At 33.3% G+C, this 18,827-nt stretch overlaps 1 protein-coding gene across 1 annotated transcript; it reads left to right on the top strand.

The window, feature by feature from the left end:
* Positions 1 to 16,051: 16,051 nt before the first annotated feature.
* LOC123014587 (keratin-associated protein 5-5-like) lies at positions 16,052 to 17,238 on the top strand. Its single transcript, XM_044413781.1, has 2 exons — positions 16,052 to 16,343; positions 16,404 to 17,238. Exons 1-2 carry the CDS (start codon positions 16,179 to 16,181, stop codon positions 17,199 to 17,201), a joined length of 963 nt encoding a protein of 320 aa, XP_044269716.1. The 5' UTR covers positions 16,052 to 16,178; the 3' UTR covers positions 17,202 to 17,238.
* Positions 17,239 to 18,827: the final 1,589 nt, after the last annotated feature.

Genomic DNA, 18,827 nt, shown 5'->3' with positions numbered 1-18,827 from the left:
CTTGAAAACTACGGATTTAATTAATTAATTCTTGCATATTTTTACTTATCAGCGATAATGATCTTTTTTCCAAGATAGCAAATTAAACATCTTTTCTAATGATACTAGATATGAAAGATTATCACCAATAATAGTTTTGAAATTATCGGCGAAAATCTGCCTCAAAATCAAATGACGAAAATTTAAAAATTAAAAGTACCAAATCTTAAAAAAAACTTGCCTGTGCAAATTTAATAATACATTTTGAAACCAATATGGCTTCATTAAAAGTGCCTCAGCTGAATTAATGTTCAGTTTCGCCACATAACCAATCATTTTAACGTCTAATAAAATTTCACAATAATCCTTCTTAAGGAAAATAATAAATTTATTTATTTTAATATATTTAATAAATTTACTCGTATTTTTATTAGGTAGGTAGACAATAAACAAAATCTTTTTTGTCAAAGAGCATATGTCAAAGTAACGTCGCATAGTTTATGTTTGTCCCTTGGCTATATCTATAGGAAAATATCCGATAGTTATAGTGAAATAATGTACTCCTTCTGAACTCAAAAAAGTTGCAACAAAATTAAAAAAAAAAAAGTTGGGAAATGGTTACTTCCCAACCCGAAAACTAATGAAAAAGTGGCCACTGTCCAACCTGAATTGTTACAACGTTTTACATGCAAGGTAGGTTGATTATTACTTTATGATCATCTAAGTGTATAATAGTCATTAGATGCGAGTAGAATCTTGTATTTTGTCCACCACCATTAAATATTTTTAATTTTAGGCTCGATTTTTGATACTGTAGTTTACGTTTGTAAATTTTAAATTATTTATTTAATTAATTAAAACGGCATTATTGCGTCCACAACTTTGGAAAAAAGTTTTTTAAAAAATGTAAAAGCTTCAGATCTTTCATCTAAATTTTACGAATTGTTTCATAAGACCTAACTTGATGTGTAAAGGCGGCATTAATACATTTTCAAGTTCAGCAATAGGTTCACATTTAACGTTTTGTTTTCCAATACAATATTCAGTTCTTAGTGGCCATAGTGTTGAGCATCCGCTCTACTACCTCACAGAGATAACACGTATATTTTGTGTATTCACCTTGTTCTTTTCGCGGTATTTTTAAAAACATCATGACTATTGAATACTTTTTTTTAATATGATAACTCAAGAACAACGATTTATTATCATAACTACCACAAAATCAAACTTTTTAAGGGTATTTTTTCTTTATTTTAAAGCATAGTGAATAGAAAAATCACAAAATAAATTTTAGGACAAAGACAATTTTTTTTATGTAGAGTTGTGTAATTATTACAACATTAGTAGGTAATTGTAATTTATTTTAATAGCTTTTATTAGAAGTAATTACTAATTAGAAACATTACCTTTTGCGGATAATCGTATAAATAATTAATCCCATTCAACATTTTAAGTGAGTCAGTGTTATTTGAGATTAGGGAATTGTGGTGGGAAAGGGTTAATGGGGATGCTTTTAAAACTGTGTCAAAAATATCTCTTTTAAATACAAAATCAACTTGTTTTGGGGTTTTTCTAAGGTAGTTTGTTTTTTTCCCGGTATCTCATTAATAGATGGTTTGATTCAATTTTGGTAAAAAGTTTTGTAATTTTAAAAACTACCTATGTCAACAAATAAAATTGACCTGTTTCGACGTTTTTGCAGTCTTTTTATATTTTCTGAGATATTCGAGGTGGCTCGTTTTTATTGGGCGACCTATACAGGGCTGGTCCAAAAGTCTGAACGCTGTTATTCTAGCGAAACTATCAAATTTTTTGGCAAATAAATTTATAGGTGTGCAATGGCTATAAAAATGCAATTCAATAAAAATATTTGAATATTAATTAATTGTTTATACTTCCGAGATAAACATAGTAACTTTTTTTTTTTAATGAAAACCTACCACAATTTTTTTTTAGACAATGAGCTTGTTGCAAGAATTGTTGCCATGCAATTTTTTTTTGTAAACATCACACTTTTTTGTTAAAAAAATGTTTGACTTACAAGAATTAAAGAATTTTTTTTGAGTAAACTACCTACTAGTTTTTTTTGGAAATAAATTAATAAATGTTTAAAGGTTGTATATCATTTGCCATCATTTATTCAAGTCAAAATTATGAAGTCTGAAGATAAGTATAAACAGTCGATAATTCTCCTGGGGGTCACGTGGGCCCCATTCGTGGCAAATAGCGAGTGCCCGCGGGGGTGTCCAATCATCTGCCGGGCAATGTGCACTTCCTTATAGAGAATGGTCACCTCGAACTCAATTAACATGACTGCCACCTGTCCCATTACAAAGTCAATGTGTCAGCAAGACACTTCACCTGCTCGTCTTACTCGCCGTCAATCGCCTAATGGACGCCCACTCAAACCAATGTAAAGCGATCCGATCAATTAGGTTAACAAATTGGGAATTCGGGTACAACAAGGGGACCCAAACGGAGCGCTGTGTGATTCCCCAAAAAAACAACAGACAGAGGTCGAGGATCGCCACAATACTAGCGTAGTAATTTAATTAAGGCGAATTTGCATATCAGTCATAAATTTTATCAGGATGAGGTTTTTGCACCCGCGGATGACTCAGGTCACGCCGCCCATGGCCATGGTAAACACGAACAACGACCAGGGCCGGACGACAATGCTTCACCAAGTTAATTAATTTCCTGTTAAAGTTTCGTCCCATGGGGCCCATAAAAATTATTTTTCAAAATCTGCCAAAACATGCAAAATTACTGATAATTATTAGCCGTAAAAATGCTTTATTAACGGTAATTATGCTAATGGCCGAATTAATTTTCGAGCAATTTCTCTTCGAAAATTCGAAAATATGTGTTTATCGATTTATGGCGTGGTTATGACGGCGAGGACATTTTTTTGATAGACTTGCGTGACAAGCATTCATCGTTAAAATATCAAAATATTCAATATTTGCAACTGTCGAAATAAAAACTCAAAAGTGAGTTCAAATAGTATATTATATCACAAGGTAACATGTCGTAATTTCCAACTACATTTTTTGTTAATTCATTATTATCTACAGTAATTAATTAATTAATGAGTTATGAACTTAAGTTAGAAGTATTATTTTTTCCTATCAAAATTGAGGTTATGTCATTTTTGTACTTTTGCAACTATTAAAAAAAAATTCTAACTTCATAATATAAAATATTTGTTAAAATAAGAAAGAAACTGCAAAGAAAAGAGAAAGTGTTAGAATTTGCCTCACTGCTGATAAGAAATAAACCTATTTGTTGTTTTGACAGTTTTGACTTAGACAGAAGGATTAGAGTTGGGGTTATTCTAATGAGAAAATTTAAGTCTTTTTTTATTTGATTTTGCAATAATTTCATCTCGAAATACTTTCGTTAGTACTTGTGATAATATTCTTGAAATATTTGTATCAATACAATACCCTCGAACATCGGCATTTACCTACCCCTAATGCATTGTTGTTCTTGGTCTGTAATGAAAACGATTATTGACTACTAAGAGAGAAAAACAACTCCACAACCTCTCGACAAAGTAAATAATGGTATCTTTTACAGCTAGTAGTGAAAAAAAAATTATTGCTGCTAGTTTTAAAATTATAGCACTTATTTCTGTAACTCACTATACAGGCTGCGCCAGAACTCGCGCCCCAGAGAAAAATGCGATATAAGTTAAGATACCAGGAACATGGAAAAAATGTTAAAAAAAAATTATCTTTAAAAATTTTGAAGTTATGAGGGTTTAAAGTTTGCACTTTGACTTTATTTATTTTTGTTGGAAAAATAATTTTACAAGTTTTTTTGCTATAGGCTATTAAAAGAGGAAACAAGGAAGCTTTATCCTAAATTGTAACTCTGTTCAATGTTATTTGTGGCTTTTAATGACAAAATTTTTGTCTCTTTACTAAATAATTGTAAAAAAACATATACAAGATCATCAGTACCATTAAAGTACCATTAAATACAGGGTGCGCCAGAACTCGCGCCCCAGAGAAAAATCTCATGTAAGGTAAGATACCAGAAACATGAAAAAAATGTAAAAAAAATTGTATCTACAGAAATTTCGAAGTTATGAGAGTTTAAATTTTGCACTTGATTCTATTTATTTCGTTTGAAAAAATACTTTTCCAAGTTTTTTTGCTACAAGCTGTTAGAAGAGGGAACAAGGAAGCTGTAGCCTAAATTGTAACTCTATTTAATGATATTTGTGGCTTTTATTGGCAAAATTTTTGTACTTTTACTAAATAATTATAAAAAAACATATACAAGATCATCAGTATCATTGCATAGACATAAAAAAATGTCAAATGTCAAAAAATAAATGTCAAAATTTTTTGACAGATAGAATTTTTTAAACATTTTTTCCATGTTCCTGGTATCTTATCTTACTTAAAATTTTTCTCTGGGGCGCGAGTTCTGGCGCATCCTGTATATAAAAAAATGTCAAATTTCAAAAAATAAATGTCAAATTTTTTTGACAGATAGAGTTTTTTAAACATTTTTTTCACGTTCCTGGTATCTTACCTTACTTAAAAAAAAATTTTGGGGCGCGAGTTCTGGCGCATCCTATATACTGATGGTCAAAATTGTTCAGCCACTAAAATCAAAAACTTTTTAACATACAAAAAAATTCGTTCTGATGATGCCTTGGTTCACCACGTGTCAACGTCTGGGTTTTTTCTTTTTTTCAAAAAAAAAATATTTTTCACGGTCGAGGCTTAATTGTTTGATATCTCAGTGGCTGAAATAATTAGACTTCTTCCAATTAAACGTCTGTGCACGCAAGCCTCGGCATTTTCCGCGTCAACTTTCACATAACAATCTTATTGCCGATTATTAAATTTTAATTGCAGTTTACAAAGCCACCACCTGGTCGAAGATTTCCCATGATCGTGGATGATTTAATTAATACTCGTCGTCAATTTTATCTGGTAGATATGTCAAAACACGTCTCCACCTGCATTTGACACACATTTTTTTGGTTTTATCCAATCGCGTGTTTGTAATTCGATCGAAAAATGAGTGCTTCAAGACCAATTAATTCCGATAATCTCGGCGGAGTCGTTCTAATTTATTCGCTCTTAATGACTGTTATTTAGCCAGAGACGGATTCTACACATTGCTGAAGAACCGGAAGCTATTAGGGAGAAAAATGGGCCACTGACGTGATCTTGTAAACATGTACCTGGATTTGGGGTGAATTCGAACCTGTCATCGATTGTCAGAGTTGATTGAAGGGTGTCTGGGGTAATTAATGGGTGGTTTTGAGTAATTCTTAAGGTGGAGATTTGGAAATGATTGGAATGTGCCAACTGATGGCTGGTGAAGTGATAAATAAAGAGTAAAATCCTAAAAATGTCGAGATTTAAAAAAGCAAGCAGGTTTGGGAGGTCTTGAATTTCATTAGGCCAATTTAAATTCTTGAATTAATATTTAAGGCCAAGATTAAGTGGACACTAAATTAAAATTATGCATTTTACCGCTTGTAGTCAAAAATACAAGATTTTATTAAAAAAAAACAATTTCGCTAGGCTCACTATCACTTGTGCATACTATGCATATTATTATGAATTATGATCAGGTCATTGGTTGAAAACTTCGTTTTTTCAAAGATTTATTTATTGGCTGACAATAGTATATTATGTTATTACGAGTAAACTCACTTTTACTAGAAATAACATGTATACTCGTTTTCATATTAATGTGGATCGAAGTAGTCGTTGAAAAGGATCATTTTAAAGTGGCAGCAATGCAAAAAGTCAAACAATCCTAACCTCAATCTTCCCTAAAAATTATTTCTTCCAATAAATGTGTACTCCAGGTAGCAAAAAATAATTAAAAACAATGTAATTAACACTGAGTATCAAACATAAAGATTTTGTCATTACTGATGTGATTAAATTTGTCCTGAATGACATTAATGACACTTTTTGTGTGAGTCAGACTTAAAGTTAAAGACGCATTTAGACTTCTACTTGATGAAAAAAAGTATACTATTTTACCGACAAACGTATTCAGATCAAGAATAAAGAGCAACACTATAATTAGCAAGTAAATGAATAAAATAATAAGGACGCTTTGCAACTAATGAATTCATAACAAGATAAAAATCACTCGTCAATATCGAAATGTGTGTTGAGGTTTTCAAAAGTGTTTATTAATTTAACTAGTGCAGTTAGTAGTGCAAAATGTCGAATGCTGATGATCTGCATTCGATTGCAAGATACCTTTCAAAAATTGCACAAGCAGCGAAAAAAACAACATTAGTAAATGTCAATGTCAATAAAGTCATGGTAAAAGTAAAAACGCTTAGGCGCAAAAATAGAATTTTTACTCTATGGCTGAAAGGTAAAACTTTTACTTGTGTCATAAAAAGGTCACTTTTGTGACGTTTGCGGATAAAAATATTTAAGTTTTACATTTAAAAAATCATAACTTGATTTGAATGATTTGCACAGACGAATCCGCCGGATTTTTTTTTCGAAAAAATTTTGATAAAATTTGCCATTTGGCCAATTTACACAGTATTGCCGCTGGACAGAAAGTCTTAAAACTGCTGCTTGTAGCACGCCGGAAGATTTTTCAATTACCTTGCGTATTAGCGAGTGAAAAACTCCACAGTGCCGTAAATCACTGCTTTCTTCCTGCAGTGGTCAGAAAAATGCCCTCTGTCCAGTATAAATCTCAGTCTTGGCAAATAAAGTCGGATTAATCTTGCAACCGGTCGTGTAAATCGTTGCATGTTTAGCCTAGAGCGTCGATAAATTGAAACACTAAAAATAATTAAAACCCCATAATCCGTCCATTTCAAACCTACTTCGTATCTAAACCCTGTAAATTACGTCCACACTTTTATTTCAAATTAATAACATCCCGGGCAAATTACATTTTCTTATGGCCGTAATAAATTCCTCCCTTGTCAAATACTTCATTAGAGTGTGTTAAAACAGATACACAAACGAGGCTTTAATGGCTGTTCTTATTGAACGTTTCGTGGGCCGGAATGTTTTATTTCTTCCTTCCGTTAATTCCAAACTTGACGATTATACTTTGGGATAGTTTTCGAACAAGTTAACGATCGGTGGAAATTTATGACAACCCACTGGCACAGTTTACGACATTTTCTCCTTGATTCAATCAACGGTTTGCTCGCTATGGTCCTTGTAAATGATTTTTTCAACACGTGTCGTTGGGAGATAATTTAAGAGAGAAGAAAGATACGAATCGGGAAAGAAATCATTAATCAACCTGGCTTCAAATAATTAACCACGAAAGAAAAGAAACGTATTTATCACTGCTAATTGCACCTGACAGGATTGAAGGATTTGTTGAGCTTTTAAAAAGCTCAAAAATAAAGTCAAAAAAATATTTATTTTAAAAACAGAAATTTGAAAAAATGCCAAGCTGCTTTCTCAAGAGGAACAAATTGAAATTTAAATAGTGGAGAATTTGCAATTCTATTTTCCTTGGGAAAAAGTTGAAGAAGAGGTTTTTGCCGCAGGGCTCCTCTTCCGAGCCTCTTTTTTCCTCCCTTGTCGGCTAATTTTACGACTCTTCTTTATAATTATTACCCAATTAATTAAACGTTGAGTCTAATTTAATGTAAATTACAAAAGTCAAGAACGATTTTTTAATGCAAGTCATAAAATTAAAACGTGTGCAATAATACTAATGACAAAACTCGCATGTCATACACTCATTAACGAGATGTTTCATTTTCATCTTCTCTCTCTATTGAATTTTTTTTTAAAATAGACAGTGCCTTTTTATGTAAAACACCAAGTGACGATACGATCGTAATCCTCTTAAAACCCAATGCTTCGAAAATTACAGTTTGTTATTTTTCCCGATTCGGATACAATAAAGTTTATGATAATTAATGAAAATTAACACAAAGCCGTTGATTAGCATACGAAATAAAACTCAGGACTCGATGATAACATTAAACCATGAATTTATTAATATTTAATTTCCTATTCTTACCATTTACAAATTGTACCATAAAACTTAATACATCTAATACAACAACCATAAAAAATAATTAATTTCAAATTTAAGCGCGTTTTACATTCACAGATCCCAATCGGAGAAATGGGACAGGACCAACGGCTGCCCACAGCTTAATCAAACACCGGAAATGGGACCCTGGTTCACACCCAAAAACGTAAATTTTACCTTTCAGAAGAATTTTGAGACGCATTTATCGGCCAAAATTTGGCCCCAAATCGTCCAATTATCGTTATTAGGAGCAGATCTGAGTTTTTAACGTCAGTGTCTAGCTTGGCAATTAATTTAATCTCAAGTCACATAAATCTTGGTTAAATTATATTTACGATTAAGCACTTAATTGCTGTCAACTCGTACTACTTATAATCTTTCCAATTAATTAATTGTTGTAAAAAAGCGTTTAATTGCAGCCGATTCACGAAATTCAAATGATTAGACTTGAATCTATTAGAGAGTTATTACGTTTCTGTTGTTAGTAATTGGAGGGTGCCCCCCACGAGGGGCTCGCTTTAATTATTGCCTTTATGGTTATACACGTCGAGCGAGAATTAATTTTCCCAGTTGTAAATCTTCGTCATGTGGGCACAAGGTGCCACGGAAGTCTTAAAACCTCCGCCTCTGCGCCCGCTTCTTCATTTTATAAACAATAGTCGTGCACTTTCGATGCAAATTTCAAGCCGATGGTATGACCACTTGCCATACATCAAGTGTGACCGTAAACAACTCACAAAGTTGCATTTTGTTGCGAGTGGATGGCCGCGACAAGCGACAGGACATCCGTCACAGAGCTTTGAATGCCTTGGAAATTCAACATGAAAAAATCGACTCCATTTATGGCACAAAAAGAGTCTTTTTCTAGAGAAATTATGTTTTTTTTTTAAACAAAAATAAATACAAAAAAGAGTGAAAACAATTTTTGTTTCGTCGAGTATTTGCTTAATGTTAAAAGACAGTAAATTTCTAATAAACATGATTTACTGCTGATCAAGGCTTGTAAGCACAGTGGAATCTCGATAAGTCGAAGTACCTATTGCCAATAAAAATATTCGAGTTATCTAGGTTTTATTTGAAATTTACAAAATGAATACAAAAATAAACTTCTTATGACATAAAATACATAAATAAAAGAATAAAGAACAACAAAAATTTAAAACATATGTTTATACACTGCTCAACAATTAAAGTGGATGTTGAAAAATACACAAAGTATATTAAACAAAAAAACAGTCACAATAAATAAATTTCTACTTGTTTACAATCAAAACTGAACAAAATAATCAAAGTAAAAAATAAATAGAAATAAATAGAAAAAAAAAACTTCTGAAATTTTCACCGTCCTTATAAAAACCAAATGTCGTGTGAGACCTTCCTTGGCTGTTATTAGGTCTCTTACTCTGTTTGAATGGCTCATTATCAAGTTGTTGATAAAGTCTTAAGATATTGGTTTTGAGGTTTTCTATCCACAACCCTGCATATTTCCGTTCAAAAGAAAAAATAACATAAAACAAAACGCAAAATGCAATTTTGAAATCTAATGTCAGTATATGTTCTATTCTTTTAACAGACAGTTTAACTGAGTCGTTGCACATATTTTTTTGCATATTCTGAATCTTTATTAAAAAGATTTGACCCATGTCAAATACATATTTCGTTTTTTTTTGAAATCTTAGTTTTAGTACAAAAAAAAATACATCAAAATAAAATAAATTCAAAACGCGCACGTTTTATTTGCTGTGAGGTAGTAATCCAGCTTTTCGCTTCGATCAAAAAAAATAAATTAGAGTAGATTAAAGTCCTTCAGATGGCAATCTTGATTTTTGACATCAAATGTCAGCGGAAACTTTGACAAATTTGCGTTTTATTCCTTTTTAGTAAAATAATGTTCACTTTAGAGCAGAAAATTTTTATTGCTGTACAAGACGAAAACGGTGAATCTAAGATATGTTCAAAAACACTAGTTTTTACTTTTTTTTATTTTGTAAATTGCAAAAAAACTGTATCTCAGTGATACTATATTTTGACCTAAACATATGTAAAATGTTCCAGGAAATCGATTGGCGTCAAGAAAACTGCAAAATTCGTAATAGTTTTTAAGTTATAGACGTATTTAGATTTTTGATATTTTTGACTTTATCACAAATTTTCTCGATAACTATTTACCGTAGAGCACTGATCTTCTTTTGTATATGATAGAAAATTGAATTTTCTTTCCAACGATACCCAACTCGAGAGTTTATCACTGAACTTATTAACAATAAACCGCTCCGCGTACCGAAAATCGCCCAAAATTTCGATAAAAATCGAAAAAATTAAAAACTCCAAATTTGTCCATTTGTATTCTTGAGGGTTCAAAAAACTAGAAAAACACAAAAACGTTGTAAAAATGCGAAAAATAATTTTTTGAAAAATTTTGTGTAAGTGTTGAATATATTGAATGAAAACATTGAAGTCGTCGGCGACGGTGGTGGCTTTCCAGCAGGTAGGTCCCGAGTTCGAGCCCCGGTCAACTCGGCAATTTTTCACAATTTCAAATTCAAATATAATTCAAATAAATGTCAAAAGAGGGCGGGCGCATAAGAGCGCGATCTTTAAAACATGTGCACATGTTCTAATAAGTATAAGAGAGAAAGCACACAATCCTAATAAAATAAACACCAATAGATGGCGGGCAGTAAAGAGCGCGAACTTTAAAACAAGTATCTACAAAAGTGAAAATAGTGTAAAAGTTAATAGTAATAAGTAAACAAAAGGTAAGTTAAAAGTAAAATAAATGGAAGGTAAGTTTTGCATTAAAAATTAAGGATTTTTTTTTATTAATTATTGTTATTATTACAAATGATTTATAGTTGTACTAGTGAAATAGATATAAGTAAATAAAAGGTAAGCAATATAAAGTATAATAAAGTAAGAGTAGCATGAAATGTATACAGGGTGTTAAGAAAAGAAATATTTCAGGAGGTAGTAGTATAAACAAACAAAAATCTTAATAAACATAGGTCCGCAAAGTAACAGAATATTTTTTAACATCCTATATATGTACAATTATAAATAAGTACGCATTTTTTTTACTTAGATAAACACCCCCTAAACTCTATCTTTTCCTGTGCTAATAACAGAATTATTCTAAAACAAATATCACAAATTTTCTCGATAACTGTTTATCGTAGAGCACTGATTTTTTTTGTATATGATAGAAAATTAAATTTTCTTTCGAACGGTTCCAAATATAAGAAGTTATCTCCAATAAGTCCGGAGTTGCTGGCATTAGACTGCTCCGGGAACTAAAAATCGACCAAAAATATCGACAAAAATCCAAAAAATCAAAAAAAAAATATTCTTATAAAAAACCAGTACATAAATCTAAATTAATAAACACATATATCCTGAATTTTAAATGAAATAACCATAGGGTTTTTCAGAACTCGCGCCCCAAATAAAAAAATCGAGTAGGATAAGATACCAGAAACATGGAAAAAATGTTTAAAGAACTCTGACATTTATTTTTTGACATTTAACATTTTTTGTGTCTATCTAGTGATTCTGATAACCTTGTATATGTTTTTTCATAATTATTCAGTAAAGGTACAAAAATTTTTCAAATAAAAGCCACAAAATAACGTTAAACGTAGTTACAGCATAAAAAACCTAAAAAATTATTTTTCCAACAGAAATAAATAAAGTCAAGTACAAAATTTAAGCTCCCAAATTCCGAAATTTTTATAATATTTTTTCTATGTTCCTGAAAACTTACATTATGTGGAATTTCTCTCTCACCCTATTTGTATTAAAAAAATGTACCTAAAAATTTTGCTGAATGAAAAAAAAATGTGGTGTAAATAACTATTCGTTTTTAGCTTATTTTTGTAAAGATTTTGGTCAGGTTGGATCAGGTCATATTTTTTATTTCACTTCAAAGAAGCAGTTGCGATGTTGTCATTTTACAGATGTCTTGCATGCAATTAAATTCCTAATAAAGTGGTCCGTGACAGGTTGAAATTAGGTTGACTTAAATATGTAGAGACAGAAGATCTGAATATATCTTTTTTTTTCATCAGTGTTGCAAATATTTTTCTTAATTCCTGTTTTTTTTTTAATTGTGCAGATAAAAACTACAAATTTGTTTGAATTCCTGTTCTTTAGTTAATTAAACGAACAAAGACGATAAAAATGTTTATTTCTTGAATTTTAAACGGAGTCATTTAATCCGAATTTCTTATCAGTTGATTCCTGTTAACGTCTTTTTAATTTCAAAGTACGTACATTTTAAACCCACTAATCAGTAAAATTTCCGAAAGAGCAAACCATTGTTAGCCCCATCAACCCTCCCCTCACCTTCGCGATACCATCACTGCCCTAATCCTAAAAAGTACATTTCGTCTTATCACCACCGAAAAAACATCAACCGTCGCGTGTCCAATACCCCTCAGACACTTCCGAACCTCGATCGCCGCCTATCTCTCCTCTCAATCGACAAGAAAAGCCACATTTCAAACGCACAATTCTCATTAAAATCTACGGACAACGTCCACTTTTGAGGGAATTTTGAGGAGGGTGGAGTCTAGGGTGTGGGCACGCCCCGGCGCCTAACCGGAAACACGCACGGCGATGTGTGACGCCGTCAGGGGCGGCGCCCGGACTCCCGGAAAGCGTGACGAGTCGCCGCTGAAGAAACTCTTCGTGAACAACGGCCATTAGCGGTATGGATGGTGGCTGTCTACCGGAAAATTAATTCATAAAGCGAAAAGATGAAGGCGCTCATTACGTAATTCCAAATATAAATAAGTTGATACGTTTGAAAGCGGAGGTATCCTTGACAGGGAATTTACATACTTGTGAAGCGGAAAAGATGGGCCGATAAGGCGAAGGTGGGCGAAGAATGGACAGAAGACCACGTGGAGATAAGTCTAAGCGGCTTATTTCACCAAAGTGAGAAGCTTTAGGCGCGTGATTATCTGTCACTGATATGCCTAATTGGATTATTCTATTTAATTTCTAATTCTGGGACACAAAAAATGTGCTCCGTTTTGACACAGTTCAAAAAACAAAACTTTTATTATACAGATTTTCCCAGTGAATAATAATCCCAGTGATAGTTATTTATGTAGGTAAAAAATCAAGGAAATAAACAACAATTTAAATCCCCAGAGGTAATGTTTCATTCGAGAAATTAACGATGTTTATTCAAGAAATGCATACAAAAATTTTCTCCCAAAGACTAAATTAATAATAACATGAGAAAATGATAGATTTTGCAAATCTCAAATAATTTCTCAAAATATTCAGTTTATTCAATTGTAATTTTAAGAGTAAACACTAAAAATCGGTATTTCATTTAATTTATGCCCGAGAGAATAAAGAACCAGATTATTCTCTGTTGGGAGAAAATCAATTACTTATTATTGATTATTGATGTTAAAATACTCAAAAATGTGGGTACAAAAATAGATATTAACTCCCTGCACCACTTAAAGTTAGTCCCAAGTTTACAAGATGTTTCAAAAATAAGTTACAATACAAACATGTTCTTTAGTAGAACACCCCATATATTTTTAGTTTTTGGATGTAGCTTTTATTAGTCTTTTAGTAACTTTCACTAATCCATTTTGCTTAGTTTTTAATAGCTATTAAGACAACTAAAGTTTTATAGACAGTTTAAAAATCGAGCGACCTGAGGGAGAGATTTTTAAACTATAAAACTCGTGATGTCTTGAAGATTTTTTGCAACACTAATATTGAATCAGAAATTTTACTAAATTCAGAAATTATTATAATGTCAAAATAATGTCAAAATTCAAAATTAACTAATTAACAAAATATGCATCAGCGTATTTTAAGGATTCATAAGATACAACAACAATGAGGAATTTTTTTTTTGAAAAAACCATTATTCCAAGATTTAATGCATTTTTTCTCAAAACTTTAATTTTTGAGTTACTATAGTTTTCGTTGGGACAGTCGAATTAATTATAAAGGTAAAAAAGTTTGTCAAAAATAAAATAACTTGCATAAAATAAATGGGACATCCTATTTTATATACCAGGTGAATAAAAAGTATAGAACCAAACGGTTTTTGCTTAAACTATTTATTTCTTGAAAAAACTAATTGATGAGTGATAAAGTACTATAAAAATGTGATGATTTAACAAAAATAAAATTTTTCGAAATTTCCTTTTGTTTTTGAGTTCTACAAAAAACTTTATTTTTTTAAATGGCAACCCACTACAAAATCATTTTTTTCGTAAAAACTATACTCTAAGGATTACAACTATCTGCTTTATATTTAATTTTTTCAAAAAAATTTTTTCACATAATTGCAATTTTGACATAAAATCGCATAACTCAAAAACAAAACAAAATTTCGTTCTGAAAATACGATCACATTTTTTATATTACATTAATTTATATTAATTATTATTTTCGGGAGGCAAATGATTAAAAATAAAACCGCTTTGTTCCATACTTTATATTCACCCTGTATAAAAATATATTTAACTTTAAATGTTAATTATAGCAACATTGCCTATCATTAAATCTCTTATGAGTAAATTTCTTTTCTGTGGTTTATCTAGAGATTGTAAAAGCAGGCATTGAAATTTGCATTAGTTTATTGTAAAAATAAAGAATGATACGTTTTTATTTATCAATTCAAAACATTTCAAATATGTGTTTAGATAAACAATTTCATAATCTATTAGATGCAAAAATAAAAAATAATAAAATGTTCCACCAAAATTTTTCAAGTTATTTAAATTTTAACAAACTCCTTGATTTTTGTTAACTTTTCGACAGCAATATGTACAATAAAAAATGTTATAGACTAAAATTTGTACCTACTTTTTTCTTTCAAGATGTCAAAACGTAATTTTCTTATTATTCTTAAATTTTGTGTAATAATTATTTAAAAAAGAGTATATGTTTAGTGAAAAAAATCAAAATATTTTAAAAACTAAACAAAATCGCTTAATAAAAGTTTTGTTTAAAAATGCAAAAAAATACGTTTTATTAAAAAAAAAACATAAGTTCGTATTGTAACTTATTTTTGAAACATCCAGTACATTTAAAGATATTTTTAGGTGATGCAGAGAGTTAAGATCAATAAATTTTGAATACACCATGTACATAAATTATTACAAATTGTAAAAAATAAAAACCATCTAAAGTTTCTTATTTTTCATATCTTTTCTTACAACACTGAACACGCAAAAACTAAATATCAAATTCTTGTTTTATAAAAATCATAGCTCGATATCACAGAATTAAAAATAGGGCAAATATAATTAAAAAAAAAGAGTCTTAAAAAGTAGAGAAAATGTATTTTTTCGTGCTTTCTTATAATTTTACAACACTGATTAAAAATCTGGATTAAATCTGATGTTTCATCAAGAACCCGTGTAATCCAACCTTTCTGAGCGTTATTTTCCGTATCATCCTATTTATTTCCATTCCCCCAAGCCCCCATTAAACATGACGAATGGTGCATTTAGCCATCGAAAAGCGATGATGGCGACATAATTATGATGATTAGGCATGAGGGGTGTGCGAGTAAATAAGCGGCAATAAATGCCCTCTCTTTAAAGATTATGGTAATCAAAGCGATATTTATTCATTTATTTTCCGCGGTATTTTAATTAGTCTTTGGCTTTTTACGACGTGTCTTATATGGTGCAAGAAGTAAATAAAATCCACTCTTTTTGACGAATAAATTCGATAGGACGCAGGTGTTTATGAGACATGCCGGCCTTTTTGCACATGCCAATAAAATAAAAAGACAATTTATTACACACTGCTGGAAATATGACATGTGTACATACACAACCCACAAATTATGGACTGGGTCATTGCCATAATTCACTCAAACGCGGGAGACGTCGCCGCGAGCTGTCCCTCCAATTTGGAAGGATGGAGTGACGTCAAATACCACATCTGCACCATCTGCATACCATTACATTTAAAACGATTTTTTATAATAAAACAAAAACCGAAACTGTCAATTCCTGTTTGACATTTCCGCTAAAATCGCTTTACCTTAAAATGTCGTGGCCCTAGCAACCCCAACCGATTTTCCAAACAAAAATTTCAGTTAAAATTTCTTGTCGTTTCGGTATGTGAATTCTCAAAATTGTCGTAAATTTCGAACTTTTCTAAAAAATTCTCGTGTATCCTTCAAAATGGTGTTCGTTTGCCCCGAAAAGTGCAAACAGCGCAAATCCCTCCTAACCAAACTCAAGGACTTGGTCGACCAGATCGACGACAAGAAATGCTGTCCTCCATGTTGCCCACCTCCTTGTTGTCCTCCACCTTGTTGTCCTCCCCCTTGCTGCGGCATCGGACCGGTAATAGAAATTTACGATCCCCTCCCAAAACCCTGTCTGCCAATTGTCAATCCCACTCAGTGTTGTCCACCCCCGTGTTGCCCCTCACCAAGTCCCTGTCCCCCACCCCAATGCTGCCCCGGGACATGCCCGTCGCCCTGCGCCCCCGTCCCGATGTGCCCTCCGATGTGCCCGCCCGTCATGGTGCCCCCTTGCATGCCCATTTGCACCGCAGTGCCGCCGCCTTGCGTCCCCGTGTGCAACCCCTGTCCCGAGGAGCAACCCTGCGTGCCCTGCAACCCCCCGCAGATGATGGTGTGCTACCGCCGCCCCAAGTGCCCCACGGGGGCCTCCAACAGGTCGAAAAGTCGCGAATTGCGAGCCAGTATCTTGCACGTGGGGTGTGACTGCGAGAAGCGGAATGGTCTCCAAGACGACTGTCCGCGATCGGAGTGCCAGGGGGCCCCCGAGTGTCTCACCAAACCGGACCCCACTTGCGGCCCCAGCGAATTCGCCAATGGAAAACACTTGGGCAAGAGAAACTACAGTGGGAAGAATAAGGATTTGGAGGAATATCAGTGTTATCCCGCTTATGTGCGTCTCCCCCCATGCCCCCCTTGCGCGCCTTGTGGGGGCTGTCCCCCTCCCTGTTGTGACCCTTGTTGTCCACCGCCTTGTTGTCCGCCACCGACTTGTTGTCCGGCTGTGCCCCTGGTGGCGCAGGCTCCTTGTCCGCCACCGATTTGCCCCGGGCCTCCGCCCCTCGTCCCCGTGGGGCAAATCGTCCCCATGGCCCCGGCCGTGCCCTGTTGTCCCGCTCCATGTTGTCCTCCACCAGTGGCGTGCTGTCCGCCTTGCCCCTGTCCTTGTCCGTGTTAAATGTTCTTTTTTCTGTTAATAAATAAGCTGGAAAGTCGAGAGTTGATTTAATTTGCACGAAATTTCAGCTTTCATGCACGAATGCACCGATTCCTGAAAGTGCTATCGGGGATGGTAGTCAAGCAGCACGACTTTAGAGTTTCGGAGAATGGAGACTTCAGGGTGGGATAATTGCAATATTTGCAAATATTTTTAAATAAGTGAAGCTAATTGGGAAGAGACACGACACGATTTTTGCTTTGGAAATACGCCAAGTGCACGAAGGTTTCAGGTTTCAGACTGGATAATTCAGGCCTTGCGACATGTCTTAAATCGTTCAAGGGAAACTGAAAGATGTGCTTGTCATTGCAATTAGCATTTTTAAAAAATATGTCTTCAGTTACAAAAAAAACGCTTAAATTTGTGAACAAAGTGGCCAATGACTTCGAAATTAAGTTGGTAATATTGAAATACTAGTCGGTTTGTATGCGCGCTCGTTTCATTAGTATGCAACCTCGAAAAGCGCAATTAAGACCTTTTCTTTGCATTTAGTCTTTCGTAATTTCCGTATTTATGCTCCTAATGAAGAGCATTAAAGTAATACCCACCCTGTATAATGGTTTAGTCACAGAAAGCTGGGTAATCGAGTCGTCACGGCCCTGACGTATATAAAACCCCATAATTTCTTCTCCACGATTTTACATAATGCGTTTTTAATACGTACCCTAGAGTGTAAAAATGTACCATTCAAGCCTTGCGCTAATAATTTGCTTCCACGCAACGACCACAATCGGACTTAGTTTATTAACAAGCAATTAACCGTCGTAATTACAATAATTTTCCTTTGAGTGCTTAAAGAACGCCTAAAGAACTGTCGCAAGAAAATTTGAAAAAATCTGATATCGGATAGTCTCAATGGTGAAAACGTGCCTAGAATGTGCATATTGTGTAAAGATAGCGTTTGAGCGACTTGTGTAAAAATGCCATTGGCAGATATCGATGGTTACAAATACAACGCTACAAAAGTGAATTGTCGATTTTTTAAGAAAAGAGATCGTTTGTTCCCTTCACAATGAGCTTTACGTCTTGGACACGTCACGAAAGTTTGCTGATTGACGGCGGGGTGACCCGTCTAGCCTCGATGTATTTTAAAACGCAAAAATTGACGACCTTTTAGCTACAATGGAACGGTAATGACACGAAAGGGTGCCATCAGCGGTATACCGTCATCGCCTGGACTATCTCAATAGTCGAGGACGTTTCATTTCAACACCATGAAACTTTTAAACACGACTTTACAATGATGTTTCTATTCGCATCCACAAATAACTGTTTCAAATTCACTCAAAGTAAAGAAACAATCTTTATTAATGAATACATATCAGGTATATATATATATATATATATATATATTCGTATGACAAAATAATAGGAATTTATTAGTCAATTTTTTTTTATCGGCCTGCGGAGCTGTCTGCCAGTCCTCATCTTTTATACTCCCAGCGGCATGCTGAGCATTAGTCTCTTTCAGGGACGCTTCGTAATCTGATTGAGATGTGTTTGCTTTGTGTTTAGATTTAATTTGTTTCTGTTTTTTGTTATATTGTTCTATGTTGTTTGATTTTTTGTTATGTTTAATTATTGTTT

This window comes from Tribolium madens, unplaced genomic scaffold (assembly GCF_015345945.1).
Source record: "Tribolium madens isolate multiple individuals breed KSU strain unplaced genomic scaffold, Tmad_KSU_1.1 Scaffold_97;HRSCAF=244;Tcas5.2_LG3a, whole genome shotgun sequence".
NCBI lineage: Eukaryota > Metazoa > Arthropoda > Insecta > Coleoptera > Tenebrionidae > Tribolium > Tribolium madens.
The sequence above is the reverse complement of the archived record's forward strand: the minus strand, read 5'-3'. Positions and strand labels throughout refer to the sequence as shown.

What these genes read in the sequence shown, in the direction of transcription:
- LOC123014587 (XM_044413781.1), top strand. Translation starts at nt 16,179, where the DNA reads ATGGTGTTCGTTTGCCCCGAAAAGTGCAAACAGCGCAAATCCCTCCTA. An exon ending in CTTGCTGCGGCATCGGACCG is followed by an intron (nt 16,344 to 16,403) that starts GTAATAGAAATT and finishes AATCCCACTCAG; the next exon opens with TGTTGTCCACCCCCGTGTTG.